The 27,403-nt window shown below is 45.8% G+C and overlaps 1 protein-coding gene across 1 annotated transcript in view; it reads left to right on the top strand.

Moving 5' to 3' along the window:
* CFAP57 (cilia and flagella associated protein 57) overlaps positions 1-27,403 on the top strand; it is a 457,479-nt gene that overhangs the window by 137,076 nt on the left and 293,000 nt on the right. The window contains exon 8 of the mRNA XM_030205491.1: positions 11,957-12,122. Coding sequence (XP_030061351.1) covers positions 11,957-12,122 — 166 coding nt within the window. The remainder of the gene's footprint in view (positions 1-11,956; positions 12,123-27,403) is intronic.

Below are 27,403 nucleotides of genomic sequence, written 5' to 3'. Positions count from 1 at the left end.
TTCCCGACAGCCTGCGGCCCAGGCTAAGCCCCAGCGCGCTCGCTCTCGTCAGCAGCGTGCGCCTCAGCAAGGCCCCGCGGCTCCCCAGCAAAAGCAAGGGGCGAGCTTTTGACTGGCTCCAGCAGGGCATAGCCGACATCCAAGTGTCAGTGCCGGGCGACCTGCCGGTCGGGGGGGAGGTTGATAGCTTTTCACCAAAGGTGGCCTCTCATAACCTCCGATCAGTGGGTTTTTGCAAATAGTCCGGCAAGGATACACCCTCAATTTGGCCTCAAAACCTCCAAATTGTCCACCGGGAGCTCAGTCTTACAGCTTCCAGCACAAGCAGGTACTTGCAGAGGAACTCTCCGCCCTTCTCAGCGCCAATGCGGTCGAGCCCGTGCCATCCGGGCAGGAAGGGCTGGGATTCTATTCCAGGTACTTCCTTGTGGAAAAGAAAACAGGGGGGATGCGTCCCATCCTAGACCTAAGGGCCCTGAACCAATATCTCGTAAAAGAAAAGTTCAGGATGCTTTCCCTGGGCACCCTCCTCCCCATGATTCAGCAAAACGATTGGCTATGCTCTCTGGACTTGAAGGATGCCTACACTCACATCCCGATACTGCCAGCTCACAGACAGTATCTGCGATTTCAGCTGGGCACACGCCACTTCCAGTACTGTGTGCTACCCTTTGGGCTCGCCTCTGCGCCCAGGGTGTTCACAAAGTGCTTGGCTGTAGTAGCAGCGGCACTTCGCAAGCTGGGGGTGCACGTGTTCCCATATCTCGACGATTGGCTGGTGAAGAACACATCCGAGGCAGGAGCCCTGCAGTCCATGCAGATGACTATTCGCCTCCTGGAGCTACTGGGGTTTGTGATAAATTATCCAAAGTCCCATCTTCTCCCAGTGCAGAGACTCGAATTCATAGGAGCTCTGCTGGATTCTCGGACGGCTCGTGCCTATCTCCCAGAGACGAGAGCCACCAACTTGTTGTCCCTCGTCTCGCGGGTGCGAGCGTCCCAGCAGATCACAGCTCGGCAGATGTTGAGATTGCTGGGCCACATGGCCTCCACAGTTCATGTGACGCCCATGGCCCGCCTTCACATGAGATCTGCTCAATGGACCCTAGCCTCCCAGTGGTATCAGGCCGCTGGGGGTCTAGAGGACGTGATCCACCTGTCCACGAGTTTTCTCAAATCCCTATATTGGTGGACGATTTGCTCCAATTTGACTCTGGGACGTCCCTTCCAAATTCCTCAGCCACAAAAGGTGCTGACCACGGATGCGTCCCTCCTGGGATGGGGAGCTCATGTCGATGGGCTTCACACCCAAGGAAGCTGGTCCCTCCAGGAACGCGATCTGCAGATCAATCTCCTGGAGTTACGAGCGATCTGGAACGCTCTGAAGGCTTTCAGAGATCGGCTGTCCCACCAAATTATCCAAATTCAGACAGACAACCAGGTTGCCATGTACTATGTCAACAAGCAGGGGGGCACCGGATCTCGCCCCCTGTGTCAGGAAGCCGTCAGCATGTGGCTCTGGGCTCGCCGTCACGGCATGGGGCTCCAAGCCACATATCTGGCAGGCGTAAACAACAGTCTGGCCGACAGGTTGAGCAGGATTATGCAACCTCACGAGTGGTCGCTCAATTCCCGTGTGGTACGACAGATCTTCCAGGTGTGGGGCACCCCCTTGGTAGATCTCTTCGCATCTCGAGTGAACCACAAAGTCCCTCAGTTCTGTTCCAGGCTTCAGGCCCACGGCAGACTGGCATCGGATGCCTTCCTCCTGGACTGGGGGGAGGGCCTGCTGTATGCTTATCCTCCCATACCTCTGGTGGGGAAGACTTTGTTGAAACTCAAGCAAGACCGAGGTACCATGATTCTGATTGCTCCTTTTTGGCCGCGCCAGATCTGGTTCCCTCTTCTTCTGGAGTTGTCCTCCGAAGAACCGTGGAGATTGGAGTGTTTTCCGACCCTCATCACACAGGACGAAGGGGCACTTCTGCATCCCAGCCTCCAGTCGCTGGCTCTTACGGCCTGGATGTTGAGGGCGTAGACTTTGCCTCTTTGGGTCTGTCCGAGGGTGTCTCCCGCATCTTGCTTGCTTCCAGGAAAGATTCCACTAAGAGAAGTTACTTCTTCCATTGGAGGAGGTTTGCCGTCTGGTGTGACAGCAAGGCCCTAGATCCTCGCTCTTGTCCTACACAGACCCTGCTTGAATACCTTCTGCACTTGTCTGAGTCTGGTCTCAAGACCAACTCTGTAAGGGTTCACCTTAGTGCAATCAGTGCTTACCATTACCATGTGGAAGGTAAGCCGATCTCAGGACAGCCTTTAGTTGTTCGCTTCATGAGAGGCTTGCTTTTGTCAAAGCCCCCTGTCAAGCCTCCTACAGTGTCATGGGATCTCAATGTCGTTCTCACCCAGCTGATGAAACCTCCTTTTGAGCCACTGAACTCCTGCCATCTGAAGTACTTGACCTGGAAGGTCATTTTCTTGGTGGCAGTTACTTCAGCTCGTAGAGTCAGTGAGCTTCAGGCCCTGGTAGCCCAGGCCCCTTACACCAAATTTCATCATAACAGAGTAGTCCTCCGCACTCACCCTAAGTTCTTGCCAAAGGTTGTGTCGGAGTTCCATCTGAACCAGTCAATTGTCTTGCCAACATTCTTTCCCCGTCCTCATTCCTGCCCTGCTGAACGTCAGCTGCACACATTGGACTGCAAGAGAGCATTGGCCTTCTACCTGGAGCGGACACAGCCCCACAGACAGTCCGCCCAATTGTTTGTTTCTTTTGATCCCAATAGGAGGGGAGTGGCTGTAGGGAAACGCACCATATCCAATTGGCTAGCAGATTGCATTTCCTTCACTTACGCCCAGGCGGGGCTGGCTCTTGAGGGTCATGTCACGGCTCATAATGTTAGAGCCATGGCTGCGTCGGTAGCCCACTTGAAGTCAGCCTCCATTGAAGAAATTTGCAAAGCTGCGACGTGGTCATCTGTCCACACATTCACATCTCATTACTGCCTGCAACAGGATACCCGACGCGACAGTCGGTTCGGGCAGTCAGTTCTTCAGAACCTGTTTGGGCTTTAGGATCCAACTCCACCCCCCGAGGGCCCTGTTTGTTCTGTTCCAGGCTACACTCTCAGTTAGTTGGTAAATTTTTTAGGTCAATCTCAGTTATGTCCTCGCCGTTGCGAGGCCCAATTGACCATGGTTGTTGTTTTGAGTGAGCCTGGGGGCTAGGGATACCCCATCAGTGAGAACAAGCAGCCTGCTTGTCCTCGGAGAAAGCGAATGCTACATACCTGTAGAAGGTATTCTCCGAGGACAGCAGGCTGATTGTTCTCACAAACCCGCCCGCCTCCCCTTTGGAGTTGAGTCTTCCCTTGAAGTGTATTGTCTTGCTACATACTGGACTGGCCGGCTCGAGCCGGTTTCGGGCGGGAAGACGGCCGCGCATGCGCGGTGCGCATGGGCGCGCGAGGACTAGCAAAGGCCTTTGCTAGTAAACTTTCCGATGGAGGGGGCTGCCGAGGACGTCAACCCATCAGTGAGAACAATCAGCCTGCTGTCCTCGGAGAATACCTTCTACAGGTATGTAGCATTCGCTTTGTGGTGAATGGACGCTGGTGGTGATTTTATTTTTTTTTAATATGATACAAAATTGATGCTAATGGACTGATGATTGAAACTGGAGAGTTTGCTAAAATATTATGTGATCTCTTATTTATTTATCAAATTTACATCCTGCCTATCCAAAGCATCTAGGTGAATTACAACTTACACTCATAAAAGTTGAGAGAAACTCAAAACTAAAACATATAGAGGCTTATTTTCAAAGCACTTAGCCTCCCAAAGTTCCATAGAAACCTATGGAACTTAGCCTCCCAAAGTGCTTTGAAAATATGCCTCATAGTACAATAAAATGAAACATAAAACCTATAGCAAAAATTAAAAAAAAAAAATCAAAATTCAGCCTAAAATTAACATAATTAATCAACAGAATGCTTCACGAAACAAGAGTTTTTAACTGTTTTCTAAATATCAATAATGAAGTAATCTGATGCATTTCCAAAGGAAGAGCATTCCACATAGTTGGTTCCACTACAAAGAATATACGAGCACAATCTTCATCAAGATGAACTTGACGAAAAGAAGGAGCATCCTAAAAGGTAATGACCCTGTGATCTCAAATCCCTCATGGGACAATAAACTTTGAAACACTGTACCCGCTCCGCCAAACGCCTCTGGCGGAAATCTCGGGCCCTTATTGATTTCTTACACTTTAAGTTCATGCTGACCTCCTTCCAATCTGCTCTTTTACGCGCCAAACAGGATTATTATATCCAACTGACCAACTCTCTTGGCTCTAACCCTCGACTTCTCTTCACTACATTGAACTCTCTCCTCAAGGTGCCCCCTCCCCCAACTCCCCCTTCATTATCTCCTCAGACCCTTGCTGAATTCTTTCACAACAAGGTTCAAAAGATAAACCTTGCTTTCTCTACCTCACCACCTCTCCCTCCACTAGTCCATTCCCCTCTCTCTCTCTCCTTCCCCTCATTCCCTTTCCTCCTTTCCTGAAGTTACTATTGAGGAAACTACACTTCTCCTTTCTTCCTCAAAATGTACCACCTGCTCCTCTGATCCCATTCCCACCCACCTTCTTAATGCCATCTCTCCTGCTCTTATTCCTTTTATCTGTCACATTCTCAACCTCTCACTTTCCACTGCGACTGTCCCTGCTGCCTTTAAACATGCTGTGGTCACATCTCTCCTTAAAAAGCCTTCACTCAACCCTACTTGTCCCTCTAATTACCGACCCATCTCCCTCCTTTCTTTTCTCTCCAAATTACTTGAGCGTGCTGTTCACTGCCGCTGCCTTGATTTTCTCTCCTCACATGCTATTCTTGACCCACTACAATCTGGTTTTCGCCCTCTCCACTCAACCGAAACTGCGCTTACTAAAGTCTCCAATGACCTATTACTGGCTAAATCCAGAGGTCAATATTCCATCCTCATTCTTCTTGATCTTTCCGCTGCTTTTGACACTGTCGATCACAGCATACTTCTCGATACCCTGTCCTCACTTGGATTCCAGGGCTCTGTCCTTTCCTGGTTCTCTTCCTACCTCTCCCTCCGCACCTTTAGTGTTCACTCTGGTGGATCCTCTTTTACTTCTATCCCTCTGCCTGTCGGCGTACCTCAGGGTTCTGTTCTTGGTCCCCTCCTCTTTTCTATCTACACTTCTTCCCTTGGTTCATTAATCTCATCCCATGGCTTTTCCTACCATCTCTATGCTGATGACTCCCAAATCTACCTTTCTACCCCTGATATCTCACCTTGCATCCAAACCAAAGTTTCAGCGTCCCTGTCTGACATTGCTGTCTGGATGTCTGAATGCCACCTGAAATTAAATATGACCAAAACCGAGCTTCTCATTTTCCCCCCCCAAACCCACCTCCCCGCTCCCCCCATTTTCTATTTCTGTTGATGGCTCTCTCATTCTCCCTGTCTCCTCAGCTCGAAACCTTGGGGTCATCTTTGACTCTTCTCTCTCCTTCTCTGCTGATATCCAGCAGATTGCCAAGACCTGTCGTTTCTTTCTTTACAACATCCGTAAAATCCGCCCCTTTCTTTCCGAGCACTCTACCAAAACCCTCATCCACACCCTTGTCACCTCTCGTTTAGACTACTGAAATCTGCTTCTTGCTGGCCTCCCACTTAGTCACCTCTCCCCTCTCCAGTCGGTTCAAAACTCTGCTGCCCGTCTTGTCTTCCGCCAGGGTCGCTTTACTCATACTACCCCTCTCGTCAAGACCCTTCACTGGCTCCCTATCCGTTTTCGCATCCTGTTCAAACTTCTTCTATTAACCTATAAATGTACTCACTCTGCTGCTCCCCAGTATCTCTCCACACTCGTCCTTCCCTACACCCCTTCCCGTGCACTCCGCTCCATGGATAAATCCTTCTTATCTGTTCCCTTCTCCATTACTGCCAACTCCAGACTTCGCGCCTTCTGTCTCGCTGCACCCTACGCCTGGAATAAACTTCCTGAGCCCCTACATCTTGCCCCATCCTTGGTCACCTTTAAATCTAGACTGAAAGCCCACCTCTTTAACATTGCTTTTGACTCGTAACCACTTGTGACCACTCGCCTCCACCTACCCTCCTCTCTTCCTTCCCGTTCACATTAATTGATTTGATTTGCTTACTTTATTTATTTTTTGTCTATTAGATTGTAAGCTCTTTGAGCAGGGACTGTCTTTCTTCTATGTTTGTGCAGTGCTGCGTACGCCTTGTAGCGCTATAGAAATGCTAAATAGTAGTAATAGTAGTAGTAGTGAGCAATGGTTGTTGGAACTTCATTATATAAGGCTGTAAAAACCAACATCTAGATTTTAAATTTATTACGCCAAAAAACAGGCAATCAATGGAGGTTCAGAACTTGAAAAATCACATGATCAACCTTGCTCATATCTCCAATTAACTGGGCAGCAGAATTTTGAGCTACTTGTGATGCTCTCAAAGATTTTTGTGGAAGACCATAAAGGAGGGCATTACAATAGTCATACCTCTGCATAACAGACCAAACATTGTCTACAGAAATCAAACCTTTTAAGTATACCCACCCACCCCAAGACTGACACTTCCTAAATCCTTATTCTTACTACACTACTTATCACAATTTAACTCCACCTGAATTACAACTGTCTCAAATTGCTGAGGAGTAAAGTTAATCTTGCACACTGTCAAGCCCCATCATAAAATACCTATTCATACCCATTCCAACAAATCAGGATGACTTTTATTCTCTGTAATAATTGTGGAGCTTTAGTTTCAAGGCCACTCATCTGGAAACTTAAGGCTTGTCCTATCTGTAATCAGCTCGCTAGTTTAAAACAAGAGCTCAGTAAATTAAGCAGGAATTAGATGCACTTAAAGCAACTTCTAAGACTGCACAAAATCACACTGCACAAAATCAAACCAAATTCACACCACTGCCTCAAAGGATAAAACCACCTAAGAATAGATGGTTCACAGTAGGCTCAGGCAGACTTCGTCATGTGACACAGAGGCATACACCCTCACAAGTGTTACCTCTACAGAATTTTTTTGCTCCATTAAAGCACTGTGAGGTTCCTAAAAATAAAACTGAGCCAAAAGAAACAGCAAAAGCAAAAGAAATTAAGGTGGAACAAAAAGATATGGAAGGAACCAAAGACAAAAAACACACTAAAATATCAAATGTTGAAACACATACCAGGAAATGTAAATGGAAAGTGATGACCACAAATGCTCGCAATCTTGGCAACAAAGTTCATGACCTTCAAGCCCTGATGTTGGAGGCAAACTTAGACGTTGTTGCAATCACAGAGACATGGCTCAATGGTTCCCATGAATGGGATGCAAACATACCAGGCTATAATCTATTTAGGAAGGATAGAGAGGGTCGTAAAGGTGGAGGAGTAGCTCTATATGTGAGAAATGATATCACAGCAACCGAAATGACAGGGACCTGGGGAAAGGAAGAAGCGATATGGATCACCTTAAAAAGAGATGATAGAACCTCTGTCCACTTGGGTGTTGTCTACAGACCTGCAACACAATTGGAAGAATTAGATAAAGACCTGATCACAGATATTCAAAAGTTGGGAAAGAAGAGAGAGGTGCTGTTGCTGAGAGATTTCAATCTGCCGGATGTAGATTGGAAGGTTTCCGTCTGCGGAATCGGAAAGAAGTAGAGAGATTGTGGATGCTTTCCAAAGTGCTCTGCTCAGACAAATGGTCATGGAACCCACGAGGGAAGGAGCAACGCTGGATCTGGTGCTCACAAATGCGGATAGCGTGTCAAATGTCCGAGTGGGTGCCCACCTGGGCGGCAGTGACCATCAAATGGTTTGGTTTGATATGACGGCTGAAGAGGAGGGTGGCCACTCAAAACTCAAAGTCCTGGATTTCAAGCATGCTGACTTTAGTAAAATGGGGGAATACCTAAGGAAGGAGCTGATGGGCTGGGAGGACGTACGAGAAGTGGAAGGACAGTAAATAAAAGCAAGAGAAAAAGGAAACCGCTATGGTTCTCCAAGCAAGTGGCTGAGAAAATAAAGGCTAAAGAGTTGGCGTTCCAGAACTAGAGAAAAACTCAAGACGAGGAACACGGGGAGGAATACCGGAGGAAACTGAAAGAAGCCAAGAGAGAGGTACGTCTGGCGAAAGCGCAAGCGGAAGAACAAATGGCTAGAAAGGTAAGGAGGGGTGACAAAAATTTCGTCAGGTATATTAGTGAAAGGAGAATGACTAAAAAGGGAATTGTGAGACTAAAAGATACTGCAAATCGCTATGTAGATAATGATGAAGAAAAGGCACATTTGCTAAATAGATACTTTTGTTCTGTTTTTACTGAAGAAAATCCGGGAGAAGGACCACGATGGACTGGCAAAAGTTCATATGAGAATGGAGTGGATATAGCACCATTCACGGAAGAGAGTGTGTATCAACAACTAGAAAAACTAAAGGTGGATAAAGCCATGGGACCGGATGGGATGCACCACAGGATATTGAGGGAGCTCAGAGAGGTTCTGGCGGGTCCTCTTAAAGATTTGTTTAATAAATCCTTAGAAATGGGAGAGGTTCCAAGGGATTGGAGAATGGCGGAGGTTGTCCCTCTTCACAAAAGTGGTGATAGGGAAGAAGCTGGAAACTACAGGCCGGTAAGCCTCACTTCGATTATTGGAAAAGTAATGGAAGCGATGCTGAAGGAAAGGATAGTGAATTTCCTGGTAGAAAATGAGTTGCAAGATCCGAGACAACATGGTTTTACCAAAGGGAATCGTGCCAAATGAATCTCATTGAATTCTTTGATTGGGTGACCGGAGAATTGAACCATGGACGTGCTATAGACGTAATCTACTTAGATTTCAGCAAGGCTTTTGACACGGTTCCCCACAGGAGGCTCTTAAATAAACTGGATGGGCTAAAGATAGGACCCAAAGTGGTGAACTGGATTAGGAACTGGTTCACAGACAGGCGCCAGAGGGTGGTGGTGAATGGAGTTCGCTCGGAGGAGGGAAAGGTGAGTAGTGGAGTGCCTCAGGGATCGGTACTGGGGCCGATTCTGTTCAATATATTTGTGAGCGACATTGCCGAAGGGTTTGAATGTAAAGTTTGCCTATTTGCGGATGATACTAAGATTTGTAACACAGTGGACACCCCGGAGGGAGTGGAAAACATGAAAAAGGATCTGAAAAAGCTAGAAGAATGGTCTAAGATTTGGCAATTAAAATTCAATGCGAAGAAATGCAAAGTGATGCACTTAGGGAATAGAAATCCAAGAGAGGCGTATGTGTTAGGCGGTGAGAGTCTGCTAGGTACGGATGGGGAGAGGGATCTTGGGGTGATAGTATCTGAGGATCTGAAGGCGATGAAACAGTGTGACAAGGCGGTGGCTGTAGCTAGAAGGTTACTAGGCTGTATAGAGAGAGGTGTGACCAGCAGAAGAAAAGAGGTGTTGATGCCCCTGTACAAGTCGTTGGTGAGGCCCCACCTGGAGTATTGTGTTCAGTTTTGGAGGCCGTATCTTGCTAAGGATGTAAAAAGAATTGAAGCGGTGCAAAGAAAAGCTACGAGGATGGTATGGGATTTGCGTTACAAGACGTATGAGGAGAGACTTGCGGACCTGAACATGTATACCCTGGAGGAAAGGAGGAACAGGGGTGATATGATACAGACGTTCAAATATTTGAAAGGTATTAATCCGCAAACAAACCTTTTCCGGAGATGGGAAGGCGGTAGAACGAGAGGGCATGAAATGAGATTGAAGGGGGGCAGACTCAAGAAGAATGTCAGGAAGTATTTTTTTACGGAGAGGGTGGTGGATGCTTGGAATGCCCTCCCGCGGGAGATGGTGGAGATGAATTCAAACATGCATGGGATAAACATAAAGGAATCCTGTGCAGAAGGAAGGGATCCTCAGGAGCTTAGCCTAGAATGGAAGGCAGAGCTGGTGGTTGGGAGGCGGGGATAGTGCTGGGCAGACTTATACGGTCTGTGCCGGGGCTGGTGGTTGGGAGGCGGGACTAGTGCTGGGCAGACTTATACGGTCTGTGCCGGGGTTGGTGGTTGGGCGGCGGGGATAGTGCTGGGCAGACTTATAGGGTCTGTGCCAGAGCTGGTGGTGGGAGGCGGGGTTGGTGGTTGGGAGGCAGGGATAGGGCTGTCCAGACTTATACGGTCTGTGCCCTGAAGAGGACAGTACAAATAAAAAAAGTAGCACATATGAATTTATCTTCTTGGGCAGACTGGATGGACCGTGTAGGTCTTTTTCTGCCGTCACCTACTATGTTACTATTGCGACTAATTGTATTTTAAAGAATACAGTTTTAATAACAGTAGAGATGTTTTGTCTAAATGACAAAGAAGAATCTAGAGTAACTCCTAAACATTTCATTGAGCTTAATATAGGACGAGAGAGTCTCGAACTGAAAATTCGTCATAGGACTTTTCTCTCCTAAACGAGATAACCACAAGGTTTGAGTTTTTCCAACATTCAAAGAGAAGTGATTAGCATTCATCTAAGCTCCTACTGTTCTAAGATAAAGTTCAATCAATTTAATCCCTTCTTCAGTTTTAGATGAAACAGGAAAATAAAATTGAAGGTCATCCGCATATAGATAGTAACTAATACTCAGATTAGTCAACAATTTACACACGGGAAGCCTAAGCGAATTAAATAAAAGAATGGATAATGAGGAGCCCTGTGGAACACCTGATTTCACCGACATCCATTCTGATCTTGAAGAATTTTGAATAACTTGAAAAAAATACTTTTTACTTTGTAGTAAAGTAGTTTTAAGAACTGCACTTTATTACTTGAGTATTTTTTTAATAAGTCTTTATACTTTTAGGGCCCTGTTTACTAAGCCGTGCTAGAGGCGCGTTAGTGCTTTTACCGCGCATTAACTGTGTAGGCACCCACAATATTCCTATGGGCGCTTACACAGTTAGCGCGTGCTAATTTTGTGAATGCGCTAAAAACACTAGCGCACCTTATAAACAGGGCCCTTACTTCGCTACTTTTGAAGCCAGTACTTTTAATTTTTACTTAAGTACTTTAAAAAAGTAACAGACCCGTCTCTGAAAATTATGACCTGCCAAAAAAGATTTGAACCATAATAGGACATTACCAGAGATCCCAAATGATTTCAGGCGTTCAGTTAATACAACATGGTGAACAGTGTTAAAAGCCACTGCAACATCTAATGATGTTAAAAAAAAAACCCTGTCTCCTCTATTAAAACCTAATTTCATCCACCATGGAGATTAATAAAGTTTCAGTATTATGTTTAGCTCTAAAGTTTCAGTATTATGTTTAGCTCTAAAACAAAATTAAAAGGTGTATGATGGCCCATAAGTCTGGAAAAAAACTTATTTGTTAAAAAAAAAAAAAGTAAGGAGAGGGTTGATTGTGTTTTCATGTTATACTTCACTTGTATCTGGATTTTTCTATTACTTTTGTAAATGGTCATAGAATAGACAATTTCTTTAGGCACTGTGTTGCCAGATTACCTACCATGTGACCTTAAATGGCTAAAGTTATACATTTAAATGCCATCCACTGCTTCACTCTGTATTTCTCATACCGGAATTGGCGATCGCCATCACGGTACTATGTAAGCCACATTGAGCCTGCAAATAAGTGGGAAAATGTGGGAAACAAATGCAACAAATAAATAAATAAAATATCAAGGTAAAAATGTTTCTTTGGAAGGAATTTGTGGATAGAGGAGGGGCCTATACCACACACCTAAGATCTCCCTTCTATATAGTGCCCCCATTGGCAGCAGTACTGTAGAATATAGCTTCAGGCACTTTTCTGTAGCATTTTGGTCCTCATGCATTGTCTGTTTACCCTGTGTCGCTCTGGGCCTAGATCTCTCACAGTTGTTGATATTTATTGTCCTTTCCTCAGCACACTTGAACTATACAAGGAATTTCAGGAGGAGGCGTACAGTGTTACCTTGCATCCCTCAGGTCTTTATATACTGGTGGGGTTTTTCGACAAACTGCGTTTGATGAATCTACTGATCGATGATATCCGGTCTTTCAAGGAGTTCTCAGTACGAGGATGTCGTGAGGTAAGGGCAGGCCTTGGGTTGTAGATTATGATTTATGTTTGGTGGCAGTGGACGTTATGTATATGCTCTAGCACTATGTATGGAAAGAGGACCATCACTGTTCTCTGCATGTTATCCTGTGGTTTTCTTCTCACCTGTACTGCAGATTTTAAAAATTCACCTGATTTATATCGCTGCCTTTTTGAAAATGAAATAACTTCAAGAAAGCTAATATTAGAGTATCCTTGTAGACACTACAAGGATGTAGCCATGGATGATCCTGGGTGGGCTGCGTTAGGACAACCCAGTCTGCAGCAGTGACACAGACCAATAATAAGAAAAGTGAAGCAGTGTTAGCATTCACACTGCCCAGTGCCCATTTTCAGTGCAGCAAATGGCTACATATTATTACAGCAGTGTACTCTTTTTTTCTGACCGTTCACACTTTTTAATATGGTGATAATTTGCATGCCATTAGTGTACTGCATTGAAGAGCAAAACTTTCACATTATGCTTATATTTCAAGCCATGAGGACATGACTTCCAGTGCAGGCTTTCTGCATCAGCACCTGAATTAAGAAGGTGGCAACTCTTTAACAAGGCCTCCCTCTCCAGGTGCCCCAGTGCTATGAGGAGACCTCCTATTCCAACATGGCATCTGGACACCTTGATTCCATTACACTGGGCGTGTCTAAGTGTGTCTGGCTTCGCTCATAGCTTATAGTATTCTATAAGTAGTGCACATAATTGAAAGCCACGCCATGCCCCTTCCATACTCTGGGAAGCAGAATAGTGTGGATAAAATAAGAACTATGAGCTCCTTTTACTAAGCGGCAGTAAGCCCAACGCGGGCTACTATAGCAGCCTGGCGGTACTTCCCACCCCTAGCGCACCATCACTTCTGGTGCTACAAAATTATTTTTATTTTTGTAGCGTTTGAGTGTACCCGGCGGTAATCGGACAGTGCTGCACGCTGCCCAATTACTTCCGGGTTAACGCAGGAGCCCTTACCGCCACCACAATGGGTGGCAGTAAGTGCTGTCCCCTGAAATGGCCGCGTGCAAGTGCTTTACTTGCCACCCGGCCATTTCCTGTAGGAAAGTGAGACTTCCCTTTTACCAGCTGCGGTAAAAGGGGGCCTCGGCGCGTGTGTAAAACACGTGCCAGTGGCAGCACCAGCCCTCTTTTACCGCATCTTGGTAAAAGGGGCCCTATCTGCTGTAAAAATAGGAAATGATCAAAGTGATACTGCTCAAGTAGAAAGATAGTGGCACACAGGATTAGGCGCAGCACAGACATTATAGAAAAGCACATATGTTGTGCTTTAGTCCTACGACAAATCATCTTGAACCTTAGAGCTTGCCCCATTTGTTTCCAAATATCAGCTATGAAAAATGAAATTAACAATCTCAAGAAGGAATTGGCTACAGTTAAGGTAGCATCCAGGATTATGTTTGTGCAGCGCTGCGTATGCCTTGTAGCGCTTTAGAAATGCTAAATAGTAGTAGTAGTAGATTACCAAATTCCCAGCCAATTTACCACCAGAACTGCCACAGAGAATAAAGCAACAGAGGAATAGATGGGTCACATTAGGTTCAGGTAGATTACAACCTGTGACACACTGGTATTCACCCTCCCATCCTCTGCCTCTATGTAATTCTTTTGCTGCACTGGATCATTATGATGCTGAGAAAAGAAGTACTGATGTGGAACCAGAGGCAAGGAATGTAACACAATCCAAGAGACATCTTGTTTACTCTTTCCAATAATACTAGGACTAGGGGGCACACAACGAAGCTACAAAATAGTACATTTAAAACAAATCGGTGAAAATATTTCTTCACTCAATGTGTAATTAAACTCTGGAATTTGTTTCCAGGGAATGTAGTAAAAGCAGTTAGCTTAGCAGGGTTGAACAAAGGTTTGGATAACTTCCTTAAAAAAAGTCCATAAGTCATTATTAAGATGGATTTGGGGAAAATCCACTGCATATTTCTAGGATAAGCAGTATAAAATGTACTCTTTGGGATCTTGCCAGGTACTTGTAACCTGCATTGGCCACTGTTAGAAACAGGATGCTGGGCCTGATGGACCTTCAGTCTGTCCCAGTATGGCAGCACTTATGTGCTTATCCCCAAAACAATGACAGATTGGTGCAAAACACAAAATCCTTACTGCTAGGAGACTCCATTATGAGAAGCATTAACTTAGGAACACAGTTCAAGCGTCCTAACCTAGTGAAATGCCTTCCAGGTCCTCAGCTACCAGAAGTACCAACCAAATACTGAATGTGATCCGAGAGGAGAGTAAGGATTCTAATACAGATGTTATCAATATAAATCAAACAAAATAAAACATGGAAAAGAAAATAAGATGATACCTTTTTTATTGGACATCTCTCTATATAAAACGCACCTCCAACGTTCTAATGAAGCCTCTGTTAGCCAACATTCTAAGTGAAGGGGGTGAGATCCCATTGTGTCTGCCCCGCCCACGCGTCAAACGTGATGACGTCGAGGGCGGAGCAATGACACTCAACCAATCGCATCGCTCGGCAGCGAAGCGTCAGGGAAGGAGGCGGCGCTCTCGACGTCTAGCCTTCCCTTCGCTGTGTTCCGCCTTCTTCTGACGTCAAGGATGACGTCAAAAGAAGGCGGAACACAGCGAAGGGACAGCTACACGTCGGGAGCGCCGCCTACTTCCCTGACGCTTCGCTGCCGGAACCGCCACGGAGGTACATTTTAAAAGAAGAAAAACAAAAAAAACGGATGCGAAGGGGGGGGGCCATGGATGCGAAGGGGGGGGGAACATGGATGCGAAGGGGGGGGCCATGGATGCGAAGAGGGGGGGAACATGGATGCGAGGGGGGGGCATGGAAGGGAGAGAGGGGACTTGCTGGAAAAGGATGAATGGAGGCGGCAGGGGACAGAGGAGCATGGATGGCCATGGATTGGGAGGGCAGGGCTCAGGGAGAGAGGGAAATTGCTGGAAAAGGATGAATGGAGGGGGCAGGGGACAGAGGAGCATGGATGGCCATGGATTGGAAGGGCAGGGCTCAGGGAGAGAGGGGAATTGCTGCAAAGGGATGAATGGAGGGGGCAGGGGACAGAGGAGCATGGATGGGCATGGATTGGAAGGGCAGGACTCAGGGAGAGGGGAATTGCTGGATAGGGATGAATGGAGGGGACAGATGGGCATGGATGGATATGGATTGCAGGGCAGGCCTCAGGCAGAGAGGGGAAATGCTGGATAGGGAAAAATGGAGGGGCCAGGTGACAGAGGAGCATGGATGGGCATGGATTGGAAGGGCAGGACTCAGGGACAGGGGAATTGCTGGATAGGGATGAATGGAGGGGACAGATGGGCATGGATGGATATGGATTGCAGGGCAGGCCTCAGGCACAGAGGGGAAATGCTGGATAGGGAAAAATGGAGGGGCCAGGTGACAGAGGAGCATGGATGGCCATGGATTGGAAGGGCAGGACTCAGGGACAGGGGAATTGCTGGATAGGGATGAATGGAGGGGACAGATGGGCATGGATGGATATGGATTGCAGGGCAGGCCTCAGGCACAGAGGGGAAATGCTGGATAGGGATGAATGGAGGGGGCAGGTTACAGAGTAACATGGATGGCCATGGATTGGGAGGGCACGGGTCACACTCTCTCTCTCATATACAATGTCTTTCTGACTCTCTCTCGCCCACACACACACACTCTCACTCACACTGTCTCTCACATACACACTTGCACACACTCTCATTCTCACACACACACTCTCTCACAAACACACTGACACCCAGACTCACTCTCTCACACAATCACACTTTCACTCTGACTCTCAAACAGTCACTCTCACATACACTCTCCCAAACATACACACTCCGAGGAAAACCTTGCTAGCGCCCGTTTCATTTGTGTCAGAAACGGGCCTTTTTTACTAGTAACTTAATATATTTCTTGATTAGCTTTCGAAGGTTGCCCTTTGTCAGATCGGAAATAAGCAAATGTGTTAGCAGATAGTATATATAAGAGAAACATCAAAGCATTACTTTGACAGTCTGACAGAGTGGGAGGGTGGGGGTATGCATGGGGACATCAAAGCATTTCATTGATATTCTAACAGGATGGGTGTTGGTAGGTGAGAGGAGGGTAATAAACAGAGAAATAAACACAGAAATACAGCTTTATGGTTTATAATGGGTTAGAAAACCCAGATCCTTATTAAGTCCTGTTTGTTGGGTGTCAAAATATTCAATCATTCTTATTTCAAAGGTCTTACGTTCCTGTATTGTTTTAAAATTACCTTTCAGTATTCTTACTGTGAAATCACTGGTGCAGTGTTCTGGTCTTGTGAAGTGTTGGCCCACAGGGGTGGGGGCTTGACTGGCACCGGCTATTTTCATGTGATGTCTGAGCAGATTGAATCTTGTCTTAAGCATTTGGCCTGTTTCTCCAATATAGCATCCTTCGTTACATTTTTTACACTGAATGATATATACCACAGACATCACATGAAAATAGCCGGTGCCAGTCAAGCCCCCATCGATTTGTTTGCGGATTAATACCTTTCAAATATTTGAACGTCTGTATCATATCACCCCTGTTCCTCCTTTTCTCCAGGGTATACATGTTCAGGTCAGCAAGTCTCTCCTCATACGTCTTGGAACGCAAATCCCATACCATTCTAGCAGCTTTTCTTTGCACCGCTTCAATTTTTTTTACATCCTTAGCAAGGTACGACCTCCAAAACTGAACACAATACTCCAGGTGGGGCCTCACCAACGACTTATACAGGGGCATCAACACTTCCTTTCTTCTGCTGGTCACACCTCTCTCTATACAGCCTAGCAACCTTCTCGCTACGGCCACCGCCTTGTCACATTGTTTCGTCACCTTCAGATCCTCGGATACTATCACCCCAAGATCCCTCTCCCCCTCAGTACATATCAGACTCTCACCGCCTAACACATAAGTCTCCTGTGGATTTCTACTCCCTAGGTGCATCACTTTGCATTTCTTCGCATTGAATTTTAACTGCAAAACCTTAGACCATTCTTCTAGCTTCCGCAGATCTTTTTTCATGTTTTCCACTCCCTCCCGGGTGTCCACTGTGTTACAAATCATAGTATCATCCGCAAATAGGCAATCTTTACCTTCTAACCCTTTAGCAATGTCACTCACAAATATATTGAACAGAATCGGGCCCCTGCACCGATCCCTGAGGCACTCCAATACTCACCTTTCCCTCCTCCGAGCGAACTCCATTTACCCCCACCCTCTGTCGTCTGTCCATCAACCAGCTCCTAATCCACTTCACCACTTCGGGACCTATCTTCAGCCCATCAAGTTTATTTAAGAGCCTCCTGTGGGGCACCGTGTCAAAAGCTTTGCTAAAATCTAAGTAGATTACATCTATAGCATGTCGATGATTCAATTCTGCAGTTACCCAATCAAAGAATTCAATGAGATTCATTTGGCACGATTTCCCTCTGGTAAAAAAACCATGTTGTCTCGGATCTTGCAACTTATTGGTTTCCAGAAAATTCACTATCCTTTCCTTCAGCATCGCTTCCTTTACTTTCCCAATAACCGAGGTGAGGCTTACCGGCCTGTAGTTTCCAGCTTCTTCCCTATCACCACTTTTATGAAGAGGGACCACATCCGCCGTTCTCCATTCCCTTGGAATCTCTCCCGTCTCCAAGGATTTATTAAACAATTCTTTAAGAGGACCCGCCAGAACCTCTCTGAGCTCCCTCAATATCCTGAGGTGGATCCCGTCTGGTCCCATGGCTTTGTCCACCTTTAGCTTTCCAAGTTGTTCATACACACTCTCTTCTGTGAACGGTACTATATCCCCTCCGTTCTCAAATGTACTTACTACTATTTAGCATTTCTGTAGCGCTACAAGGCATACGCAGCGCTGCACAAACATAGAATAAAGACAGTCCCTGCTCAAAGAGCGTACAATCTAATAGACAAAAAATAAAGTAAGCAAATCAAATCAATTATTGTGTACAGGAAGGAGGAGGGTAGGTGGAGGCAGGTGGTTACAAGTGGTTACGAGTCAAAAGCAATGTTAAAGAGGTGGGCTTTCAGTCTAGATTTAAAGGTGGCCAAGGAAGGGGCAAGACGTAGGGGCTCATGAAGTTTATTCCAGGCGTAGGGTGCAGCGAGACAGAAGGCGCGAAGTCTGGAGTTGGCAGTAGTGGAGAAGGGAACAGATAAGAAGGATTTATCCATGGAGCGGAGTGCACAGGAAGGGGTGTAGGGAAGGACGAGTGTGGAGAGATACTGGGGAGCAGCAGAGTGAGTACATTTATAGGTTAGTAGAAGAAGTTTGAACAGGATGCGAAAACGGATAGGGAGCCAGTGAAGCGACTTGAGGAGAGGGGTAGTATGAGTAAAGCGACCCTGGCGGAAGACGAGACGGGTAGCAGAGTTTTGAACCGATTGGAGAGGGGAGAGGTGACTAAGTGGGAGGCCAGCAAGAAGCAGATTGCAGTAGTCTAAACGAGAGGTGACAAGGGTGTGGATGAGGGTTTTGGTAGAGTCCCTCGTGGTCCTTCTCCAGGATTTTCTTCAGTGAAAACAGAACAAAAGTATCTATTTAGCAAATTGGCTTTTTCTTCATCATTATCTACATAGCGGTTCACTGTATCTTTTAGTCTCACAATTCCCTTTTTAGTCATTCTCCTTTCACTAATATACCTGAAGAAATTTTTGTTGCCCCTCCTTACATTTCTAGCCATTTGTTCTTCCGCTTGCGCCTTCGCCAGACGTACCTCTCTCTTGGCTTCTTTCAGTTTCATCCAGTATTCCTCCCTGTGTTCCTCTTCTTCAGTTTTTCTCTATTTCAGGAATGCCAACTCTTTAGCCTTTATTTTCTCAGCCACTTGCTTGGAGAACCATATCGGTTTCCTTTTTCTCTTGCTTTTATTTACTCTCCTTACATAAAGGTCTATGGCCCTATTTATTACTTCTTTCAGCCTGGACCACTGTCCTTCCACTTCTCGTACGTCCTCCCAGCCCATCATCTCCTTCCTCAGGTATTCCCCCATTTTACTAAAGTCAGAACGCTTGAAATCCAGGACTTTGAGTTTAGAGTGGCCGCCCTCCACTTTAGCCATCATATCAAACCAAACCAAACCAGGTGTGCACCCACTCGGACATTTGACACACTATCCCCATTTGTGAGCACCAGATCCAGCGTCGCTCCCTCCCTCATGGGTTCCGTCACCATTTGTCTGAGCAGAGCACGTTGGAAAGCATCCACGATCTCTCTACTTCTTTCCGATTTCGCAGATGGAAACCTTCCAATCTACATCCAGCAGATTGAAATCTCCCAGCAACAGCACCTCTCTCTTCTTTTCCAACATTTGAATATCCGCGATCAGGTCTTTATCTAATTTCTCTAATTGTGTCGGAGGTCTGTAAACAACACCCACGTGGACAGAGGTTCTATCATCTCTCTTTAAGGTGATCCATATCGCTTCTTCCTTTCCCCAGGTCCCTGTCATTTCAGTCGCTGTGATCTCATTTATCACATATAGCGCTACTCCTCCACCTTTACAGCCCTCTCTATCCTTCCTAAACAGATTATAGCCTGGTATGTTTGCATCCCATTCATGGGAACCATTGAGCCACGTCTCTGTGATTGCAACAACATCTAAGTCTGCCTCCAACATCAGGGCTTGAAGGTCATGAACTTTATTGCTTAGACTACGAGCATTTGTGGCCATCGCTTTCCATCTATATTTTCTGGTCTGTGTTTCAACATTAGTGATTTGGGGGTGTCTTTTCACTTTGGCTGCCTTCATATCTTTTTGTTCCAACTTCATTGCTTTTTCCTCTGCCTCAGTTCTATTTTCAGAAACATCATAGTGCTGTAATGGAGCGAAATAATTCTTTAGGGGCAACACTTGTGAGGGCGGATGCTTCTGTGCCACATAATGTAGTCTGCCTGAGCCTACCGTGAACCATCTATTCTTAGTTAGTTTTATTCTTTGAGGCAGTGGTGAGAAGTTATGATTCTGTGCAGTCCTAGAAGCTGCTTTAAGTGCATCCAATTCTTGCATTACTTTACTGAGCTCCTGTTTTAAACTGGATAGCTGAAGACAGATAGGCAAGCCTTAAGTCTCCAGATGATTGGCCTTGAAACTAAAGCACCACAATTATTGCAGAGAATAAAAGTCATGCTGATTGGTTGAAATGGGTATGAACAGGTGTACTATGTTGGGGTTAACAGTCTGCAAGACTGCCTTGCGTATGATTGAGGAGTAAAGTTAATGTGGTTTGGTTTGTCTATAAATGAGTGGAAAACCCTGGGGTGGGTGGGATTATGAGTCCCAATGTGTCAGCTAACTGCTGTATCAAGGAAATTCTCTAGATGGGACCAGAAATGGTACAGTCTGATCAAAGAATTTGGAATTGATTTCAAATTGCCCTAGAATATAACTTTCCTTTGGTAAATAAATCTAATTATTCCCAATAATTATAGCAGTTTCAGCAATGTAAAATGCAACTTTAGAGCCACAGTGCAATGCAATTTGAACAGCCTATCAGAGCTTGGCAGGAAAAGAAAGAAAGAAAGAAAGAACGAAAGAAAGAAAGAAAGAAAGAAAGAAAGAAAGAAAGAAAGAAAGAAAGAAAGAAAGAAAGAAAGAAAGAAAGAAAGAAAGAAAGAGAGGGTTCACAGGGCAAATTAATTAAGCAATAAGCATTAAATTAAAGAGAATATCAGGTATCTCACCTTTAGCCACAAAGTTGAGAAGTTTGGAATTTAAATAGTCAGAATTTACTTTACTTTGCAGGAGTTTGGTTCAGGTCCAGCACCTGGAAAGTTACGACCACACCTCGAATATTGTGTTCAATTCTGGTCACCGCATCTCAAAAAAGATATAGTGGAATTAGAAAAGGTGTAGAGAAGGGCGACGAAAATGATAAAGGGGATGGGACGACTTCCCTATGAGGAAAGGCTAAAGCGGCAAGGGCTCTTCAGCTTGGAGAAAAGGTGGCTGAGGGGAGATATGATAGAGGTCTATAAAATAATGAGTGGAGTTGAACGGGTAAATGTGAAGCGTCTGTTCACACTTTCCAAAAATACTAGGACTAGGGGGCATGCGATGAAACTACAATGTAGTAAATTTAAAACGAATTGGAGAAAATTTTTCTTCACTCAACGTGTAATTAAACTCTGGAATTCGTTGCCAGAGAATGTGGTAAAGGCAGTTAGCTTAGCGGAGTTTTAAAAAGGGTTGGACGGCTTCCTAAAGGAAAAGTCCATAGACCGTTATTAAATGGACTTGGGGAAAATCCACTATTTCTGGGATAAGCAGTATAAAATGTTTTGTACATTTTTGGGATCTTGCTGGATATTTGTGACCTGGATTGGCCACAGTTGGAAACAGGATGCTGGGCTCGATGGACCTTTGGTCTTTCCCAGTATGGCAATACTACTACTTATCACTTCTATAGCGCTACAAGGCATACGCAGCGCTGTACACCATACACAAAAGACAGTCCCTGCTCAAAGAGCTTACAATCTAAGTAAGACAGGTAAACAGACAGAACAATTAAGAGGTAAGGGAAATAAAGATGTAGGGTACAGGGCAAGTAATTAGTGGTTAGGAGTCAAAAGCAGTGTCAAAGAGGTGGGCTTTTAGCCTGGACTTGAAAACGGCCAAAGACGGGGCTAGACGTACAGGCTCTGGAAGTCGATTCCAGGCGTGAGGTGCAGCGAGATAAAAGGAATGGAGTCTGGAATTAGCAGTAGAGGAGAAGGGGACAGACAGGAGAGATTTATCTACAGAGCGGAGTACATGAGGGGGGGGGGGGCGTAGGGAGAGATAAGTATCGGCCTGCTTATCCGACATTGCTGCATGGATGTCCAACCGCCACCTGAAACTGAACATGGCCAAGACCGAACTTCTTGTCTTCCCACCCAAACCCACTTCCCCTCTACCTCCACTCTCTATTTCGGTTGATAACACCCTCATCGTCCCCGTCTCATCTGCCCGCAACCTCGGTGTCATCTTCGACTCCTCCCTCTCCTTCTCTGCGCATATCCAACAGATAGCCAAGACCTATCGCTTCTTCCTCTATAACATTAGCAAAATCCGCCCTTTCCTCTCTGAGCACACCACCCGAACTCTCATCCACGCTCTCGTTACCTCTCGCCTTGACTACTGCAATCTACTCCTCACTGGTCTCCCACTTAGCCACCTATCCCCCCTTCAGTCCGTTCAGAACTCTGCTGCACGTCTTATCTTCCGCCTGAACCGATACACTCATATCACCCCTCTCCTCAAGTCACTTCATTGGCTTCCGATCAGGTATCGCATTCAATTCAAGCTTCTGCTACTAACCTACAAATGTATTCGATCTGCAGCCCCTCCTTACCTCTCAACCCTCATCTCCCCTTACGTTCCTACCCGTAACCTCCGCTCTCAAGACAAATCCCTCCTTTCAGTACCCTTCTCCACCACCGCCAACTCCAGGCTCCGCCCTTTCTGTCTCGCCTCACTCAACGCGTGGAACAAACTCCCCGAGGCCATACGCCAGGCCCCCTCCCTGCCCATCTTCAAATCTCTGCTTAAAGCCCACCTCTTCAACGTCGCCTTCGGCACCTAACCTCTACACCTCTACCCAGGAAATCTAGACTGCCCAACTTGACATTTCGTTCTTTAGATTGTAAGCTCCTTTGAGCAGGGACCGTCCTTCTTTGTTTATTTTGTACAGCGCTGCGTAACCCTAGTAGCGCTCTAGAAATGTTAAGTAGTAGTAGTAGTAGTAGTAGTAGAGAGAAGAGTGGAGGGGTACTGGGGAGCAGCAGAATGAATGCACTTATAGGTCAGCAAGAGAAGTTTGAATTGAATGCGGAAACGGATAAGGAGCCAGTGAAGTGACTTGAGGAGAGGGCTAATGTGAGCATAGTGACTTTGGCGGAAAATGAGTCGCGCAGCAGAGTTTTGGACTGATTGAAGAGGAGAGAGATGGCTAAGTGGGAGGCCGGTGAGAAGCAGGTTGCAATAATCTAGGCGAGAGGTGACAAAAGTGTGGGTAAGGGTTCTGATAGAGTGCTCAGAGATGAAGGGACGGATTTTGGTGATGTTAAAGAGAATGAAACGACAGGTTTTGGCAATCTGCTGAATATATGCAGAGAAGGAGAGAGAGGAGTCGAAGATGACCCCAAGGTTACGAGCTGATGAGACAGGGAGAATGAGAGTGCCATCCACAGAAACAGAGAAAGGGGGGAGAGGAGAGGTGGGTTTAGGGGGAAAGATGAGAAGCTCGGTTTTGGCCATGTTAAGTTTCAGATGACGTTGAGACATCCAGGCAGCGATATCAGATAGGCAGGCTGATACTCTGGTCTGGATGCTGGTTGAGATATCAGGGGTAGAAAGGTAGATCTGGGAGTCGTCAGCATAGAGATGGTATTGAAAGCCATGGGATGATATCAGAGAGCCAAGGGAAGAAGTGTAGATTTAGAACAGGAGAGGACCAAGAACAGAACCTTGAGGTACACCGATTGGTAATGGGATAGAAGTGGAAGAAGCTCCACCAGAATGTACACTAAAGGTGCAAAGCGAGAGGTAGGAGGAGAACCAGGAAAGAACAGAGCCCTGGAATCCAAGTGAAGACAGCGAATCAAGGAGTAGGCCGTGATCAACAGTGTCAAAAGCAGCGGATAAATCGAGAAGGATGAGGATAGAATAGAGACCTTTGGATTTGGCCAGAAACAGGTCGTTGGAAACTTTTGTAAGCGCAGTTTCAGTAGAATGAAGAGGGTGAAAGCCAGATTGGAGTGGGTCAAGCATAGCATGAGATGAAAGAAAGTCAAGACAGCGGCGGTGAACGGCGGCCGCGTTCAAGTATCTTGAAGGGGAAGGGGGAGATGGGCCGATAGTTGGAAGGACAGGTAGGGTCAAGTGAAGGCTTCTTAAGGAGTGGTGTGACCACAGCATGTTTGAAGGCATCAGGAATGGTGGCGATGGAAAGTGAAAGATTGAGGATATGACAGATAAAAGGGGTGAGAGTAGGAGAGATGGTGTTAAGAAGGTGGGTAGGAATGGGATCAGAGGAACAGGTAGTTCGTTTAGAGGAGGAGAGAAGATGAGTAGTTTCTTCATCAGTGACTTCAGGAAAGGAGAAAAAGGATGGAGGGGTTGGGAAGATAGGGGAATGGACAAGGGGAGGGACAAGTGAAGGGAGAGGTGGGGGTGGCTTGGCTGAGAATTCAAGGTTTATCTTCTGAACCTTGTGTACTTATGTACATAAGTACATAAGTAATGCCACACTGGGAAAAGACCAAGGGTCCATCGAGCCCAGCATCCTGTCCACGACAGCGGCCAATCCAGGCCAAGGGCACCTGGCGAGCTTCCCAAACGTACAAACATTCTATACATGTTATTCCTGGAATTGTGGGGTGGGAGAGAGAGAAACAGATTCGATATGGCTGAGGGGGAGTTGAGACACACACACACACAAATTCCAGAGTTTAATTATGCGATGGGTGAAGAAACATTTTCTCAGATTTATTTTAAATTTACTACACTGTAGTTTCATCGCATGCCCCCTAGTCCTAGTATTTTTGGAAAGCGTGAACAGACGCTTCACATCCACCTGTTCCACTACACTCATTATTTTATATACCTCTATCATGTCTCCCCTCAGCAGTCTCTTCTCCAAGCTGAAAAGCCCTAGCCTCCTTAGTCTTTCTTCATAGGGAAGTCGTCCCATCCCCGCTATCACTTTAGTCGCCCTTCGCTATACCTTTTCCAATTCTACTATATTTTTCTTGAGATGCGGCGACCAGAATTGAACACAATACTCAAGGTGCGGTTGCACCATGGAGCGATACAACGGCATTATAACATCCTCACACCTGTTTTCCATACCTTTCCTAATAATACCCAACATTCTATTCGCTTTCCTAGCCGCAGCAGCACACTGAGCAGAAGGCTTCAGTGTATTATCGACGACGACACCCAGATCCCTTTCTTGAGCTGTAACTCCTAACGTGGAACCTTGCATGACGTAGCTATAATTCGAGTTCTTTTTTCCCACATGCATCACCTTGCACTTGCCCACATTAAACGTCATCTGCCATTTAGCCGCCTAGTCTCCCAGCCTCGTAAGGTCCTTCTGTACTTTTCACAATCGTGTCGCGAGTTAACGACTTTGAATAACTTTGTGTCATCAGCAAATTTAATTACTTTGCTAGTTACTCCCATCTCTAAATTATTTATAAATATATTAAAAAGCAGTGGTCCTAGCACAGACCTCTGAGGAACCCCACTAACTACCCTTCTCCATTGTGAATACTGCCCATTTAACCCCACTCTCTGTTTCCTATCCTTCAACCAGTTTTTAATCCACAATAGGACATTTCCTCCTATCCCATGACCCTTCAATTTCCTCTGTAGCCTTTCATGAGGTACCTTGTCAAACTCCTTTTGAAAATCCAGATACACAATATCAACTGGCTCCCCTTTGTCCACATGTTTACTCCTTCAAAGAATTGAAGTAAATTGGTCAGGCAAGATCTCCCCACACAAAAGCCGTGCTGACTTGGTCTCAGTAATCCATGTCCTTGGATGTGCTCTGTAATTTTGTTTTTGATAATAGCCTCTACCATTTTCACCGGCACCGACGTCAGACTCACCGGTCTATAATTTCTCGGATCTCCCCTGGAACCTTTATTAAAAATGGGCGTTACATTGGCCACCCTCCAATCTTCCGGTACCATGCTCGATTTTAAGGATAAATTGCATATCACTAACAGTAGCTCCGCAGGCTCATTTTTCAGTTCTATCAGTACTCTAGGATGAATACCATCCGGTCCAGGAGATTTGCTACTCTTCAGTTTGCTGAACTGCCCCATTACGTCCTCCAGGTTTACCGTGAAGTCAGTAAGTTTCTCCGACTCGTCCACGTGAAACACCATTTCTGACACCGGTATCCCACCCAAATCTTCCTCGGTGAAGACCGAAGCAAAGAATTCATTCAATCTCTCTGCTACGTCTTTATCTTCCTTGATCGCCCCTTTTACCCCTCGGTCATCCAAAAGCCCAACCGATTCTTTTGCTGGCTTCCTGCTTTTAATATACCAAAAACATTTTTGCTATGTTTTTTTGCCTCTAATGCTATCTTTCTTTCGTAATCCCTCTTGGCTTTCTTTATCTGCGCCTTGCATTTGCTTTGACACTCCTTATGCTGCTTCTTGTTATTTTCAGACGGTTCCTTCTTCCATTTTCTGAAGGCGTTTCTTTTAGCCCTAATAGCTTCCTTCACCTCACTTTTCAACCATGCCGGCTGTCTTTTGGACTTCCGTCTTTCTTTTCTAATTCGCGGAATATGTATGGCCTGGACCTCCAGGATGGTATTTTTGAACAGTGTCCATGCCTGTTGTACAGTTTTTACCCTCTCAGTTGCCCCCCTAAGTTTTTTTTAACTGTTCCTCTCATTTTATTATAGTCTCCTTTTTTAAAGTTAAACGCTAACGTATTTGACTTCCTGTGTATAGTTACTTCAAGGTTGATATCAAAACTGATCATATTATGATCACTGTTATCAAGCGGCCCCAGTACCATAACGTCCCTCACCAGATCATGCGCTCCACTAAGGACCAAGTCTAGAATTTTTCCTTCTCTCGTCGGCTCCTGCACCAGCTGCTCCATAAAGCTGTCCTTGATTTCATCAAGGAATTGTACCTCTCTAGCGTGTCCCGATGTTACATTTACCCAGTCTATATTTGGATAATTGAAGTCACCCATTATTATCACATTGCCCATTTTGCGTCTCTGATTTCTTTTATCATTTCTGTGTCTACCTGCTCATCCTGGTGAGGTGGACTGTAGTACACTCCTGTCTCCATCCTTTTCCCTTTTATAAATGGAATTTCAACCCACAATGATTCAAAGGTGTGATTTGTGTCCTGCTGAATTTGTAAGTTATCTGAGTCAAGGCTCTCGTTAATATACAATGCTACCCCTCCACCAGAGCAGCTGAAATGCAGGAAACCGGGGGAAAGGATGAAGCTATATGGATTGTCCTGGAAAGAGAAGATGGAACCTCTAGTCATACAGGTGTTATCTACGAGTTCCAGCACAGATGGAGAAGGGAGGCGTTATTGTTAGGAGATTTCAATTTGCCTGGTGTGGATTAGAACGCCCCGTCGGCAGAATCGGAAAGAAGTAGAGAGATCATGGATGCCTGTCACAGTGCTTGCTCAGATAAATGATGAAGAACCCACATGGGAAAGGTCGATGTTGGATCTAGTGCTCACAAGGTCCATGTGGGT

Source organism: Microcaecilia unicolor, chromosome 6, assembly GCF_901765095.1.
Source record: "Microcaecilia unicolor chromosome 6, aMicUni1.1, whole genome shotgun sequence".
NCBI classification, from domain to species: Eukaryota; Metazoa; Chordata; class Amphibia; order Gymnophiona; family Siphonopidae; genus Microcaecilia; species Microcaecilia unicolor.
The sequence above is the reverse complement of the archived record's forward strand: the minus strand, read 5'-3'. Positions and strand labels throughout refer to the sequence as shown.